The 17480-nt window shown below is 36.8% G+C and overlaps 1 protein-coding gene across 2 annotated transcripts in view; it reads right to left on the bottom strand.

Moving 5' to 3' along the window:
* Nucleotides 1-17480, bottom strand: part of USP6NL (USP6 N-terminal like) — a 91093-nt gene that overhangs the window by 7779 nt on the left and 65834 nt on the right. For both annotated transcript variants that reach the window (XM_020284057.2, XM_012740344.3), the window contains exons 10-13: nucleotides 15981-16075; nucleotides 15266-15331; nucleotides 15068-15167; nucleotides 11688-11840 (exon numbers count right to left, since the gene is read on the bottom strand). In XM_020284057.2, the coding sequence (XP_020139646.2) occupies nucleotides 11688-11840; nucleotides 15068-15167; nucleotides 15266-15331; nucleotides 15981-16075 (414 nt within the window). The remainder of the gene's footprint in view (nucleotides 1-11687; nucleotides 11841-15067; nucleotides 15168-15265; nucleotides 15332-15980; nucleotides 16076-17480) is intronic.

Here is a 17480-nt window from a genome sequence, read left to right as displayed (position 1 = left end):
CTGCAGTATTTCAATCTGTGCCAACCACAATTCATGAAAATTCAAATCACTGGAAATTAGGTGTTTCAAATGGTAGCTACCCTTAGGTCTACATCCCAAATCTCAAAATTGGTTGGTTTCACTAAAAACAAGTTTCATGGACTGCCTTTTTCTGTTAGCAGAAAGTCACATATTTCATTACTTATGATCATTATGGTGCTTTCATGGTCCTTGCACATTTTCAATGTCAACAATGTAAAGAGACCAGCTACTACAGTCATTAAAATATATCTTATATAACCACATCAAAAAGACAACTGAGCAAAGCAAACATGAAAGGCAAAGAGTAGCAATACTTTGCAGATTCTTGTGTATAGTTTTCTATGTCCTGTGGTCACCAACTTAATGCTGGGAATGGTCAGTTTGGGGTTGGCTTCCATAGACCCTCGGCTATAGCTACTTTCTGATGATGGTGTAGTGAAATGGTGCCCTTTCTAAACGTGGTGACCCAACATTTGGGCGCCGTTCCAGGCTCAAACTAATTGAGTAAGATGGATGATGACTTCCCTTATCCTCAACGCCACCGTGGACAATGTGTTAGCTGTCTGGCAGTCACAAAGTACTGCCAGACTTTTTCATGGGCAGTGACTGCCAAACGTTAAGCTGTATGTCTACCTCTAAGGCATAGTGGAAAGAGCATGGTCACAGAAACACACACAGTTTGAATCCGGCTCTGCCACTACTAAGCTGTGTGAACTTGGGCAAGTCCTGTAACCTGAGTCTCAGATTTCCCATCTATAAATGAACACGGCAATATCTGTTTTGTAGATTTGCTGTGAGGATGAGAGTTAACATATGAAAAAAAATCTAGCATATTTCCTGGCATATAGCAGATACTTAGCAATTGGTAGTTATTATTACTACTGCTCTATACTATATACAGTCATTACCTAACAATAGGAACATGTTCTAAGAAATGAGTCACGAAGTGATTTTGTTGCGTCAACATCACAGAGTGCACTTACGCAAACCTAGATGGCCCAGCCTGCTATGCACCTAGGACATACGGCGTGCCTTCAAACCTTTGTTTGGTGTCTCAAAGATGACTGACACTCATGGTAATCTCATCTACAAGTTCACCTGGTCCAGTGGGATGTTCCGGGACACACTTACTATGTCTGGTCTCTTAAGTCACATCTTGGTCACATTTGGCTTCAAGTTCCTCTTATCAATATGTATTCAAACTTTCCCATTCGAAACACCTATTTTTTTACTGAAAACGTGGAAGCAAAACGTTTGGAATAGTGCCTCCATCCCTTGGTCAGGACGAGTGGTCCTGTCCTGCCCTGTCTCTTCTCCATCAGATACACGAGGCACTGGGCTGCTTCAGTTACGCCGTCAGGGTGAGGAAGAGAGGCCAAGGATGGCAACAGGAAGATTTAATAAAGGACCAACGCCATGGGAAAAGATTAAAAAAACACATTAGAGGTAGGTGGAAGGAAGAAGGTGGGGAAGAAAGAGGACGAAGAGAAAGCGGAACATCTCTGGGGAAAACACTGCCATGGCACAGACTAGCTCTATGCTGTAACAGCCACCGAGGTTCATTCTGAAATCCCTAAATACATAAAAGGCACATATCAGCAAAGATTTAACTGGACACATAGTAAAATGTGGTATTATGGATATAAGGCATATATTTCTTAGCATTTAAAAATTAAAGAATTTAATAATTGAGACGTAACAGAGACTAAGATGGTAATTTCAGGCACAAAACAAAATGCAAGGGTATGTGTAATGCACACTTAGAAGTTATAACTCTTCAAGAAAAGTATTTACCTTATACTTAATGCTACTTTATGTTCCAGTAAACGGAAATTTCTCTAAGGAAGAGTGCTTACTATTCTGTGCAACTACTCATAATGTTATAATTAAAAGAAAAGTTTAACATGTTCCATTTATTGAATGGGCAAGAGGCTAAAATGCAAACTGGGAAAAGAATCTGAGAGTGTTCAAAATGTCTAAAAAGTAGCATCTTAAAGTTCCTCCATGATAGTCCACAATACATTCCCCTTTCCCCCAATTAGACCATAACCTAATTACTTCTTTTGTATTCCTTCCCATCATACCTAAAATAGGAATAGACTTACAAGGAAGTTGTTGACAAAATGTCCACTCATTCATACACAATTCATACAAATTAGAGTAATGATATAATGTCCAAATAAACAGGTCAAAAACATAATGGATATAAATATTCATGATCCACATAGCTAAGAAACTAGATGTAATAGGGTTTGGGGGGGAACACACTATAGACAAAATGACATTGTACCTAATTAATTCCTAAATGACAACTCTTTAGGAACTACTGTATAAGAGGAATGTGGTTAAGTACCTCAAATGCACAAAGACATCTAGAGGATAGGGCCTCTTTGCCCTGACAAAGATTTTCATAAAAATGGAAGGCGGCAGTAGACAAGGATGTAAGAAAGAGCCTCTGGGGGAGGGCATTTATTGAAACCTTAAAATCTGTTCCCCCATAATATGCCGAAATTAAAAAAAAAAAAAAAAAAAGGGCACAAAATTAAAAAAAAAAAAAAAAAAAAAAAAAGGTCAGGTCCCAGACCCTGTATACTTTCTAATATATGTAGGGTATATGCTACCATGGTTGCAACACAATGCCAACAGAAAAAAGCAACTGTCACTTGTCAGTGTTTGACTTATTCTTGTCCTAGGTCAGCCTTAGGTAGGGGACAGAGTTCAGAACAATTCCTCTGGGGTTTTCAGGAAAACAGTGGGCTGAGTGGGCACATTTTCCTGGTAAAAAAACTGAGAAGTGGAGGAGGAGGTACCAAAAGCCATCAGTCTGACACCTCACACTTTGAGATTCCTACAGATGGGAAAGGGGCTGTCTGTGGGTGAGGCTGCCTTGGAGATGAGCTGCCTACTGGTGGGCTTTCACCTGCATTTAACTTCTCTAGCAGAGGTAAATGTGCACAGATAGATGAATCTTTCAAGCCTTCTACTTTAAAGATATTTGGGTTTTTGCACCTATTTTTAAAATATCAATTAATGACAACTAATAATTTACAAAGACCCTGTTCTATCCTATCTGAGAAGTTAGGGAAATGTCAAGTGATTTATGGACCCACTCACTCAATGGAAAAATGCTAGAAACACTTCTTTTTTGGCTATTTCATGTCCCTTGGGATACTGGGTATCTTCCCAAGGCATATCTTTGCTTTTGAGGAAACAGAAATAGATGAGTAATCAACTGGAATTTAAAATAAAATGTAAATCTTTCAATGCTTAAGAAGAAATGTTTTGAAGAGAGAGTTCTTTGTCTGGGGAGAGTATTCATTCACTATGTAACTTTAAAATTTCAATTTTATCATCATAATTAAAAATCAGTTCATATGATTAGATCAATAATTAAAATAAGATGTATTTCCCTATAAATTTCATTAATATGTAGATTATTGATTATTAAACACCTTTATATTCTTTAATCATTGGCCAAACACTACTACTTTTATTGAAAACTCTCTGGACTAAGGTCCTAACATACTTTATCTGAATTAAACTCCTAGACTTGTGAGGTAGAATCTAAGGGCTAATGTTTGTGAAGTGCTTAAAACAATGCCTGGCTTATTGTAACTGCCTACTAAAAGTTAAAAAAAAAAAAAGAAAGAAAGAAAGAGCCTCTGAAAATATGGGTGCTTAAAGAAACCAATTCCTCCCAATTTAAGGACAGTAAGGACAGTAAAGCTAGGCTAGAAGGCCCTACGCAGTGGGATAAGGGTATCACACAAACCAAGGCCAGACTGCAGTGTCAGGGTTTGCTTAATTTCAAATAGTGTCAGTTCACTCCTACTTTCTACAGTGATCTGTGGCCTGGGAGTACACCACATGCTAACACGTGCAGTTAACACGTGACTTGTGAGAACACCATCAACATCTATCTTCCCTAATATTTGTTGACCAGTAACACTGTTAGATTGTGCCATATACAAGTCACTGCCTCTCATCACCAACCTAACACCTCTGAATAGTGTAAAATTCTCAGAAATTCCCAACGATCAATGCACATGCATTGCTGACATTTCAGAGCTGGTCCTGGGGGCCCTTGGGGCAACACTGTGGAGGAGGAAGGTGAAAGGGTGGAAAGAAAGGAAGAGTAAGGGAGAGGAGACAGGTGAGGAGAGAAGGCAGTGGGGAGAGGACAGGAGGAGGTCAGGGTAGGCACACACTGTAGAGGACCAGAGGAGAAACTAGAAGAGCAGAGGCAGGCAGGACAGAGAGAGCAGGAGAGGGAGGAGGCCACAGGGACCCCCTGAGCAGCAGCCCCTGTTCTCTGGGACTCTCCTGTCTGAGCAGGGACATGCTCGTGTTTCACAAGTGGACAGGACAGAGGCTCAACTCCCACAGCAGTGCCAGGACCCAGGGACTCTGTGCCTGGCAATCTGACTGCTGTCATTCTGACAATAAGAGGAAGAATCTACTTGACTTCATTATACAGGTGATTCCTTTTTGAAGATTCAATTATTCAACTTTCACTTAACTGAAGAGACACTGTGTAGACCATACAAGAAGGCCAAATGCTCCGCTCCTACCAGAAATATTTTCACCTGCTCCTAAATATTCTCTACTTTTTTTCCACAAAAGTAGATCCAAACAAAGCATTCAACATTTTGGTACAATCTCTTTTTAGAGGTAGCTCGACATACTTGAACTACCACACAGACACACACACACAAATACTGCTATACTTGATCTCTGTTTGGTTTAAATATCTCCTTTCACCCCCAAGCAACTCACTGTAACTAAAAGATTCGAGCAAACTGATGTCAAAAGAGACACCTATATACAGGCAAAATTAATATTTATCATACACGCTTTCATTCTGGGCTGCTTTTCAATAGACATAATACTTTCGCTCCTACCATAGCTTCATGCCGAAAATTCTGTGTCCCCTTCTTCCCCCTGAAAACACGGGAGTGGACACAAAGACTTACAGCCCTACTTCTACAACTGCTCTCAGATGTGACGGGGCCTGTCTTTGTGAAAACAGCACATGATGATATTTTTCACCACTGTTCGGTCAGATGGGTGGTCCTTTTATGGCAGTGCTAACACAATTAGAATAATGTGCGCCCAAAAAAGAAATATAACTTGATATGTTTTAGAATGAAGGTGAAAATGTTCATTAGTTTTTTCTTAAGTAACATTTTTTTCTTAAAAGAAAAAAAAAGGCTAACAAAGAATACTCTAGTGGTCCCTAGAGGGCAGTGAGAGCATCCCCTCCTACGCCTTCAGCTTGTCCATGGGTCCAGAGAATCATGCTCAAGTCTCTGTCGCCACCTGGTGGAAGCAATGCTTACCTAGAAGATGTGCTGATAAGTGGCCTCAGAGCTTCAACTGCTTTCTGCACCCAAGAGACGTGTAATTACAGCAAAATGCTCTAAGTGCTCTCTCTGTGAGCAGCATTCTACTTTTAAGTTTCAATAACAGAATATATGTACTCTGACTGCTCTAAGAGTTTCCAGTAAGAAATGGTAGGGGGATGCTGTCACAAAAATTATTCTGTTATTCTGGGGAAGCGTTATCCCCCTTCGGATCAAATTTTAAGTCCAACTTAGTTTTAAAATATTCTCACAAAATTACTGATTGTAAATACGACTCTATCTCTGTTTAATGTAACATGAGCCTGAAGAATATACAATTCAAATACATTATATCCTTCCATAAGGTGATTAAAAGAAATACAGTTTGCTTTCTAAATTATATAATAGCTATCATAATAAAAGAATGTTCAAGAAACTTATTGTAGTTAGCCTCACAGGCTTGACTTTTTTCAGCAGATTAAATATGAAAGGTAGGGAAACAGAAGGGAGACAATATTTAAACACATCTCTCACTATAAACCTATTTAATGCTATGCAAATTCAATAGATCTTTGTGAAATAATGTCAATTTTTAAAACCTGCACTTCGTATTTCCTAGCATTTCAGTTCACACACACACATGAAAACTGGTGTGTGTAACATGAGTTGATATCACATAAACAAATGAAAGTGAAAACCCACTCAAACCCTCAGACAGACACTAACCTACAATAAAATTGTGTATGTGTGTGTGAGAGAGAGAATGTTCAATCAGGATACAGAATGGTTGTCATCGCCTCCCCCCCAAAAAAATGCCCTGTGCTAACCTTTTGTACACAGGTTTTTATTATCTTAAAAATACATTAGAACTTATTTCATAAAAAATACTGACTGCATGTCTACTATATGCCAGGCACTATATCAGGTACTAGTCAGGCAGAGTCAGGCACTATATCCAGCAGAGACATGGCCACTGTCACAGGAACTTTCTCTGTTTAGTGGCAACAGACAGGCTGATACGCATGTTCAGGCACTGGAAGTGTGAGGACGGGCCGGTTCAGACGTGAAATACAGGTTGTCAAATCCTACAGGTCTGGGGAGGCTGGGAACTAACTGGCCAAGAAGACTTCAGGAAGGTGGTGATGCTTAAGCCAAGTCCTGAAAACTAATAATAGGTAAGGACACAGGTATCTGGGAACTTTTAGGGGCATTCTTAGAGGAGAAGCATACTCAAAGGCACATTAATGTGAAAGCGACCTGGGAGTAGCAGCAGCCATGTGGTACAATGCACAGCTGTGGCTTTGCAATCGGGCCTGGGGTCAACTGGGAGGCCTGTCATTTACCAGCTGTCTGACCTTGGGCACGTACTGAGCCTTGAAGTTCAAGTTTTCTCATCTATACGCTACTAATAATGATACTGATGACAGAATAACCATAAAAACTATTCAAAATTAAAATAAATGCCATTTAAAAAATAAATGCCATTTAATGTATGAATTATGGCCCTACCAAATAAGAAACGAATGGGAAGAACAGAGAATTCCATCAGGCTCAAAGATCTCTAAAAGTAAAAGGGAAAGAGAAAGACCAAAGAAATGCAAAATCCAACCCTCCCGGCTGGGAAGACGCAGACTTCCTTGCAGAGGAGGAAGAATTAGGTAGTGCAAGACCAGAATCTAAGGGTTCCCGTAACGGCACCCGCCTAGACGCGACAGAAGGCAGCGCAGCCTGACCGCTGGGGACACGGAGGAGACGCGGCTGCTCTCCCAGCTCATATTTCAACTGACTGAGACGATGCCCCCCAAATTTACCTGAAAAAATACCTTTTTATTCCTGAAAGTCTACAACTAAGACTAGAGTTTTATTCCTCAAAGTCTAAACATTTAAGAGACTCAAACACATGATTAATTCTGTATTTTTTTGCATTATAGTATCTGTGTTTAGTATCATAATACATGTATTACATATTTATATTTCAGAGAAGGTGGTCGACTTGGCCTTTTCATACCAACTTAAAATATATAAATGAGCCATTGATTTTAACTTTAGATTTTAAACTTACAAATAGTATTGAAACATTTAAGAGACTTAAGGTTCTGTATATTCGTAAGTTTGAATTAGTCAGATTTATTTTAGAACTAGGGAGTTTTTTTATGGAAAAACTGATATGTTTAAAGGCAATTAGATATATTAAATTCATAAATGCAATTAAAAATGTTTGTAGGAGTTTGTTTGTAAATGGAATCAAACAATAACTAAAGTTCCCTTAGAAGACAATGTTAAAATTTGCTAGATTTAAAAATATTATGCTTTTGTAAACTGAATTAAAGGTAAAGAGGAACTCGGTTTCTTAATTTGTAACTTTAGTAAATAGAACATTAACTTTAAAAACCTAAGTAATCCTGTGCATAGAAAATTGTCCTTGAGTTATTGATTTAAAAATACATGCGTCAACAAAGACCTATTTCAAAAGGCTGTTGGAAAATAGTGAATTAATATGTGTGTGCAAAGTATTTAGCAAAAATCGATCACATAAGACTCAAAGTATGCTGCTATTATTGCTACTATGTTACCCAAAAGTGGTTGGGGAGGTAGGATGGATGAAGTATGAAAACAAATAGACCAGAAGAGAATGTTGTATGCCCAGCTAAGGAGTTTGGATCTTCTCCTGTAAGCACTGAAGTGCCCTGAAGGGTCTGGACAAGATTAAACTGGCTCTGTCAATTATTCTAAGAAAAATCTCCTTTCCATTCTTCTGCATAGACCGTAAGCTATAAATCTGGCCAAACTGGCAGTCACATGGATCAACATGGGCTTTCTAACCAGAATGACCTCTGCTAATTGACAACAGCTCTGCCGAATGGCCTCATTTGAGTAGAGGACAGCAGAGGGGGAAAAGAGTAAAGAGAAAAAAATTAAACATTATATTCTGCCTTTTCAGTAGGAACTACATTTTAAGGTAAACCAAAGAGCCTCTGATGATGAGGGAGGAAAGAGCTCTTTGTTACAGAAGAAAATCTGCCCCTAAATGTAAAAGTTGAAGATATGCTTGTATATCTAAAAATTTCAGAAACCCTAAGAGAACGGATGAAATATATTGGCTATGAAAATGATATTAAAAAGATACCATAAGTTTTCCTAACCCATTTGAAAACAATGGAAGAAAAGAATCTTACAATAGCAATAAAAAAGATAAAATTACCCCCCACTGAGGGACCTCCAGCTTTCGCTCTGCCTGTGTCTTTCTCTGTGGAGCCCCCACCTGGCCACCTCCATGCAAGTGTGGCCGTGAACTTCGCGTGCACCAGGGCTGTGGTGAGACGGCCAGTCTGCAGTGCACCTGGGGCTGTCTAAGGTTCTGTGCGGTACATGGGTGGAGTGGGATGCAGAGGTAAGAAACGTACAATAGTCTACGAAGAAAACAAACTCTCCCGAGGGACATTATACTTAAATAAAAAGTAAAATCTTTTACTTAGAAAAACTCAATTTTTAAGGTATCCACTTTCTCTCAAAAATCTTTAAATTCAGTGCAACCCCAATCCCAGTAAAATACTACATTTTACTAATTACTGCTAAAATACTAGCGGACACTTTTTTGCAACTTGACAAAATAACACAATGTAACAAAGGGATTTTTGCCCTAATAGCTATTAATACTGTGGCAAATGGAATGGTAATAGAGGAATATTTGCCCTAATAGATAACAAAAACTATGTGTAACTGGAAAAGTAGAGATGTGTGGAACCGAATGCAGTGCCAAAATACAATGTAACAAATGCCGTTCATCCACATGGCTAGCTGTTTGGAAAATAAGCAAAGCTCAGTTCTTATCCCACAACAAAAAATAATCTAGATGAACTAAAGATTTAATCATACTCAATTATACCTCAATAAAGCTGTTAAAAAAGATTTAAACACAAAAAATAAAAATACTACAAGAGAAATATGGGTAATTAAAAAAAAAACCTTCATCCAGCATGTGGAAAATTCTTGACATAAGACATAAAAGCAAGAAACCATAGAGAAAACTGTATGGAAAGTGTCTTATAACACATAATAGACTGGCCAATCCCTTAACCTGCCAAGAACTCACATGAATAGACCAAAAGAAAAATGGGCAGCAGATGAACAGGCAAGTTCCCAGGAAAAGAAATTTAAATGCCTAATGAATATATAAGAGAGATACTCAACTTTAAAGAAATACAAATCAAAACAACAATGGAATACTCTATCCAATAAGCAAGAAACTTAACAGCACCATAATCTTCTGTGGGTCTAGGAAAGCAGGCCCCGTCGCAGTTCCTGGTGGGAGTGCGAACTGACGCAGTATGTAATGAGTAAAAAAGAATGAACATGTTCATGGATGCCTTTAAGAGGACAGATGTGACATTAAGATTTCTTGGTACAATGTTCGTTCAATTATTTGAATGTTCCATATATAGTTCACAATAATTCAAAGAGGACAGTAATGGGCAGGCCAAGAGGCAGAAAGTCCCAAAAGTAAATGCTGCAGGAGAAGAAGAACTACAGATGAAGGGCATCACTGTGCTAGAAAATGCAGAGCCGCCTTACAGTCCACCCTAACTGCCGGTACGATCGGCGCAAAATTAGCCAATGTCTCTGGTATTATTTATTCCTCTTCCCTTCCTCTCCTGCCCCATTCCACATCTATCATTTCCTAGTAAAAAGATCTTACAAACTACTACTACTAAGTTTCCTCATCTGTAAAATATGGACAAGCACTTTTTTTTTATTTTTATGGTTTAAATGAGAGAGCACCTGTAGCACACAGCATACAGTAAGCATTCACTAAATATTCACTGCTAATTAGATGCTAAATCACCATTATCCCAATCCATTACACAGGTTTTGGATTTTAATCTCATGCTTAAATAGTCCTCCAATATATATTTTTTTTCTATATGACTCTTTTACTAAAACTTGTCTCAAATTCTTTTTAAAAGGAGGCATGATATTTGAAAATAAATGTCAAAGTAGCAAGAGTATAATAATTGCTGTTCCAAATGCATTTTCTGATACAGGAAAAAATTAGCAGAAAATGGACATTATTATACGGAACGAGACAGGGTTGACCTCACTTAGCAAAGGCGGTGTTTCAGCAAGGCTTCTGCCCACACTTAATTATTGCTATGGTTTTGCTTTCTAGGATCCTGATCACCCAAACAAACCTCCCAGAAGTACTGATTAGACCCCTCTCAAATCAATAAATAAAAGCAGAGCAAGTTTTTCGGTAAAAAACAAAAAAACTTGGTTTTTACCAAAGTGAAAATCAACGTATTTTCCGTGAAGGTACTTCTGCTCATCCTTCTGTACAGACACAGCCAAGATGACCCATTGATTGGGAAATGCCAAATCCTCCTCTGCCCGAAGGCACGAATAACTGACTTTCTCTAGCTTCCATCCCTCACCCATGATCTTCCACTTCCTCACCTCTTACCACACCCACCCACTGCAATAAAGGTAAGAAAGGAAAAAGGCAGAAATAACTTTCTCAGGGCATCATACATTGTCAAGGACTATCTGATCAAAACTCCTCAGAGTGATTCCCACTGTGATCTTTCTGCAATTTCTTGCTCTTCTCTCTCATCCTCTACTCCCCTTCCCCTGACCGTCTCCCACTTATCCTGTGTCTAGAACTGTTACTGCCCATTCACACACCACCAGTGATCACTTGTATAAATTCTGTCTCTCCTGTGTGCACCAGTAGAGCTAGAAACACATCTTTCTCTTCAGTTTTTCAATCTTCAGCAGAGCATCTATAGACAACCTAATAGGATGGGCTGAAAAATGTTCTGTAATAAGTGAATAAAATATATTATCTACACTGCAACACACTGCAAAGAGTTAGTAGTCAGAAAAACTGGACTCCAGTCTCAGTAATACTATTTGGTGGTTCTCTAGCTTCATATTTAAGCATTTAAGTGTCAGTTTCCTCATCTATAAAATAGGGCTTTTACATGCTTTCCTAGTATATATGGTTTCACAAAATGAGATGATGAAAGCAAAAAGTACTTGTTATTATGCTTGTTTAAAGCACCATGGTTACTTCTGTCAACCAAATTTATAAATTCACTGAGGAATAGGACAGTTATTCTATCAGAAGAGGCAGATTTGATTACTATGTTTACTTGCCTTGCCTTAAAATAAGAAAAAGAGCCATAAGCAGCTGGTAGGACGTTGTTTTTCCATGAAGTCACCACAAGTGTCATGCTTATGCTTTGAAAAGGAAATGACCCATGTTAACTGCGCCATGTCTCCAATCTTAATTTCTATGTAGATATAAAGTGGGTCGGTATTTCTTACCAGGTTCTGGAAGGTCTAATTTCGCCCGCTTTAGTTCTGCCATAGAAATCTGAAGTTGTTCTATTACAAAGTCATCTTCGAAGAAAAAATTCTTTGCCAGGGTTTCCTGAAGAAATTCTACAAGTTCTTCCATAGACAATTTCATTAGATGTTCTAAGAACAAATGAGAGAAATATAAAAGCTGAGTCAACAGCTACTTTAGGTTGAAAAGAAAATATATTCTATTCAGGTATAGTATTTTTTATAAAAGAGTATATACAGTATACAACTTACATATGGCATTTTGAATATCATTATAACTCACTAAGACAAAAATATTCTCTGATGTTAAAGTGATCACAGAGAAAGCAGGTAATCTTGGGGGGGGGGGAATGGAGAGGAGACTATTGCCAAATACCTTCTCACTGGTTTAAGAGTAACCATACCTAAGCGCTGATGTTAATGAGACCAAGAACTTCCTAGACAACATACAGAGATCACCCAGGAGGACAGGAGGCCTTTCTGTTCTATTTGTACAGAGCAAAAGAGGCAAATCCACTTTTAAGTCTATATTTATTACTGTTTCAGAATTTACAAAAAATCTGGACCATTAATTTTGTGAGTTTTATTTCTAGTTATAAAATTCATTTTATTGAAAGATCTTTTCAAACTAACTACGGACACAAAGAAGAAAGTGAAATTCTGCTAAGATCCCACTATGCAATACCCTACAAGTAGATGTATTTATATGTGTTAAAGTGTATCAATTTACAAAACTAAATTATACTTTTCAAGTTATTCACCTTCTTGCTTTATTCCCCATTCAATAATGTATCATCTCTCACTTCAACAAATATGATTTTACATCCTGATTAATAAGCTATGAGTGCATTGTACGTATATTATAATTCACTTAAACAGTCTTCTAATAATAGACATTTAGACTGTTTCTGATTTTTTATTATTTAAAACCACTGTGTGATAAGCCTCCAATAACAATGTCTCTAAGTATTTTTAAGGCAAAAATGAAAAAAGAAAAAGAAAAAAAACCTCTATAAGTATCAGCTAACTATTTGTGTTAAGATGCCCCAAAACAGTTTTTGTTTTGTTTTTTAATTGGCTAATGACAAACGGTACATATTTATGGTATATAATGATGTTTTGATATACATATACATTGTGGAATGGTTAAATCATGCTGATATATCATCACCTCTGATATATCATCACCGCTATGCTGAAAGTTTACAAAGAATAAAGAAACATTTTACTTGTCAAAAATAATCAAGGGTCATATAAGTAAAACAATTTAAGAGGAAGAAGGGAACTACAAAGAAATGTCGCAATATTCCCCTTCTCACTGTTTAGGGAACATTAAACTAATATCTCTTAATAAAAATTTCTAGGCCGGGCTCAGTGGCTCACGCCTGTAATTCTGCACTCTGGGAGGCCAAAGGCAGGCAGATCGCTCAAGGTCAAGAGTTTGAAACCAGCCTGAGCAAGAGCAAGATCCCGTCTCTACTAAAAATAGAAAGAAATTAATTGGCCAATTCAAAATATAGAGAAAAAATTAGCTGGCATGGTGGCGCATGACTGTAGTCCCAGCTACTTGGGAGGCTGAGGCAGGAGGATCGCTTGAGCCCAGGAGTTGGAGGTTGCTGTAAGCTAGGCTGATGCCACAGCACTCTAGCCCAGGCAACACAGTGAGACTCTGACTCAAAAAAAAAAAGGAAAAAGAAAAAACATTTTTTTTAAAATTATACTTTTGTTCTATAATTTGATCCATTCATAATCCAGAAAGACAGAAAAGAAGTAAAGACGACAAGGAGCTGGAGGAGGAGGAGAAGAAGAAAGAAACTTCACATGATCATATGACAGAGCCCTGAGTCTTGGAAAACTCTGATTTGCTGTTAACTGTATTGTTTCGGTGCTTTCGTCTGTGTGTTGAGGAAACAAGGAGTGAGTGTGGGGAAATGAACCACAACACTTCTGAATCCTTCTGTTGAAAAAAGTAAAACAATACAAAGGTGCTTTTAAAGGGTGTTCTCATTCCTGTCTAAAGTATAGTTAATCTGACACTCCTGAAGTTCATGCTTTTCAAGTAAGCAACCAAACAATCTTCTATGGAAGTACCTAATGGGTACTTAGAACAATGCCAAGCACAGCAGAGAGAAGAACTACAAACATGACCCCCCGCACTCAATTAGCTTGTAATTTAGTTGGGAAGCTGAACAGATCATTCAAGTATAATGTTAAGAGGGTAGAGTGTACAACGAAAGTGAAAACGTGGTAAAACCTAGATGAGAAGTATGTACTAGATGAAGTTTTAAAGCTTTCAATGATTTTCTTTGCATAGCTATGAGAGAAGTCGCATAATTTTTAAGGTTGAATTGAGGCTTTAAAGAAGAATAAGACTTATTTATTGATATTAAAGTAAGGCATAATGTGTCAAATTTACAGAGTCCTTGAAATACTGCAACTGAAAAGTCTTCAGTTTTTTGTTTTTTAAGAAAAAAACCTGCTGCATTTATGCACCCGAAAGACACTGTGCTTGCCCCAGAGGCCACTATGCCATCAAGCAGACAGACAGATCTGTAAGTTCCCACCTACAGCTTGGGGGAGCTGGGTGCTTTTTTCCCTGGATGAAGGAAACAGTACTAGCAAATATCCTCATTGGCCCTTTTAACTAAGGGGCCAGGCTTCTTTGGTCTTTTCCTATTACAAACTTGAGATTCAGAATGATGAAAGAAGGAGTCCAGTGTAAACATATACTTAATAAGAATTATTATTAGTGTGGCCAGGTACGGTAGCTCACACCTGTAATCCCAGCATTTTGGGAGGCTGAGGTGGTAGGATCATTTGAGCCAGGAGTTTAAGACCATCCTGGGCAACATAGTGAGACCCCATTTCTACAAAAAATAAAAAAATTAGCCAGGCATGGTGGCACATGCCTGTAGTCATAGCTACTTGGGAAGCTGAGGCAGGAGGGTCACTTGAGTCCAGGAGTTCAAGGTTACAGAGAGTGGTGATCACACCACTGCACACCAGCCAGGGTGACAGAGGGAGACCCTGTCTCTAATAAATAAATAAATGTTTTTAAGAAGAATATTATTATTCATCTTAAATCAATAAATTTCATACTACTGCTTAAGTGTGAAAATGCAACTGATATAAAGAGGAAAGAATCACAGACCTTTGCAATGTAGTAAAGCTTCTAGTCATGAGAAAAAAAAACAATGACAGTAAATTACCAATTAAAGATAATTTCTCCACTGATTTTCAAGAATTTTTTTAAACCACTATTAAAAGACAATGAATTTTAAGTACAGTGGGGAATGAGAAATCAGAGTTAAAATAAGTGTTGATTTTTATGAAATCTTTATAGTTAAGCATTTTCTTACTTTTGTGTAATTTTAAGATTGTGTAAGACATAGCAGTAAGAACTCGTTCTCCTTCAAAGATGTAGATATCCCATATTCTGAGGTTTAGTGTAAAGGGAGTCTATAATTAAAAGCAAAACAAAACAGAAATAAGGTTAACAGTTTCCCCTCACCATACAGTTATCATTTTATGATTGAGTTTTGTAAATAAATACTTACACGATCAAGGAAACACTGAAAAAACCATTTCATTGTGTAAAAACTTGTGTAGATTTCTTGAGAATCCTAAAAAAACAAAGATCTCATAATTTCTGGATTACAGCAAACAAAATATGACAATATAATACTAAAAGTTAGGAAGGCTGTTGGAGGTAAATGTCAAAGCTAAACATAAAACCATCTTGTTACAAATATTTCTCATGCTTTTTGTTTTTCTATTCTTAACTTTTCTCCTAAAATTTTACTTTTCAGAATCATTCCAAGAATAAATTCCTCTTATGATAGGATTATAATATATTTAGATTAGATTCTCTATATTTTATAGTGAGCTATTTTTGTTTTACTAAACTGTGTTTTATAGTAAAGCATACAGTTCACTAGCAACAAGTTTGTATGACCCTTTAGTACTTTTTGTGCAATAAAAAAACCCTTTAAAATAACTGAGAAATTACATATCTTTAAACACTGTATTGTCTGTATCTATCAGCTTCAAAGAAGAAGTTAGTTTGTGTCTATGAATTACGACCGTGATAGTTCATCAATATTAAATTTTACAAATGGAATGTTTTTCGAACAATTGGAAATGATAATTGCACAATAAATGAAATGGATGACACTAGAAATTAATAAGGTAATTGAGACCAAAGACTGAATTTAACTATTCTAGCTTTTATCTTGGGGTAGGTGGGTGTAAGTCAGTGTCACATCTACCTACCAAGTGTTGCTTAAGCTTGGACAGAAATTTATTCAGTATTTTTTCATGATGTTCTTGAAACCTCAAGAGTTTAGGAAAACCTTGGACAAAAAAGCCTAGAATACAAACATAAAAACAATACTTCATAAACAATACCAACAATCCCTCCCCAATTTAAAATGTACGTATTTCTTTCATTTGTAACTTTCAAAAATAAAAAGACACATCCAGTAGTTACCAAAATATTTTTCCTCTCTACCAAGGAAATACTTGTACATAAGCTTTGGATAATGAAATTTTAGCCTAATATTTGTTTGCTAAGATCTCCTATAGCCCTGTAAATATTAAAAATGGGAGGAATATTTCTGAATTAAAAGGGAAACCAATGATGCTAAAAAAAAAAAAACAAAACAAAACAGGAAACTAAACCCATTTATCAAGATTATTTGTTCTTTTAAGATACTGGGCCCATATCTTAAATGACTAAAATTTTGTATAGGTTATTCTAACCTTGACTACTTATCATTTTGTTTTACTGTTAATACAATACATAACAAACATTTTAGTACTTTTTTGGGTTTACTCTAACAATTTCATTCCTGTTTCAAACATTTTTATCGCTTTTTAATCCTTTCTACAAAGCTACACATTTAACATCTGCTAAAACATACAAGCACTAGATGATCAATGTTATATTAAAAACTGTATTTTATCCCAAGTGATTACACACTAGAATTTATAAGATATCTAGGAGGTAACTAATAGCAAATGGTATATTAGTGCTAATTTTGTGTCTATAACTCATTGAACTTTACATCTATTTTTTTTCACAAGTTTTCTTTCCGATATTTTATACAATTTATTAAGAAGGACAGACAGTGAATGGACTTGACAATTTCTCCACATTAGTATTTCCAAAACTGAGTTCTATGCAGCTTTGAAAGATGTTAATACATGTTCTGTGTTTTTAAAAAAGAATCCAGAGGAAATGTTGGATGTTACATATACCCTGCTTGGATATTCATAAAGCATATTAGTTTATTAATGTTCCTATAAGTTGTCTTTTAGACTTAATGAAACTTATTTTTCTTTGTTTAACTCAGTCTCCCAGACTTATTTGACCTTGGAGTCCATTATTCCCCCCCACAAAACATCTGCTTCCAAAAAACAAAACTATGTTCCACCACGGACGGGAGGCACACACTATTGGGAAACAATGCTCTACAATCTATTGAGCAGAACTATTTCTTAACTAGTTCTCAATTTTCTCAGGTGTGTGTAAAAATTTCCAGAAATAGAGATTCTATTCCTACCTTAGTAATATTTTCCAGTGAAATAGTTTCATAAAAAATCTATCTCTCTCTATCAGTGCCACTTTCATGGTCAATTTAATAGGAATGGAAGTTGGAAAAATTTCAAGAGAAGTCTGATTTGGAAAAAGTCAATACAGTTCAGTAATAACTAGCTAAAGGATGCTAAGAATCCTAACATTTTTTCACTTGTCAGTGATGTTCCAGACTT

Source organism: Microcebus murinus, chromosome 25 (assembly GCF_040939455.1).
Source record: "Microcebus murinus isolate Inina chromosome 25, M.murinus_Inina_mat1.0, whole genome shotgun sequence".
NCBI classification, from domain to species: Eukaryota; Metazoa; Chordata; class Mammalia; order Primates; family Cheirogaleidae; genus Microcebus; species Microcebus murinus.
The sequence above is the reverse complement of the archived record's forward strand: the minus strand, read 5'-3'. Positions and strand labels throughout refer to the sequence as shown.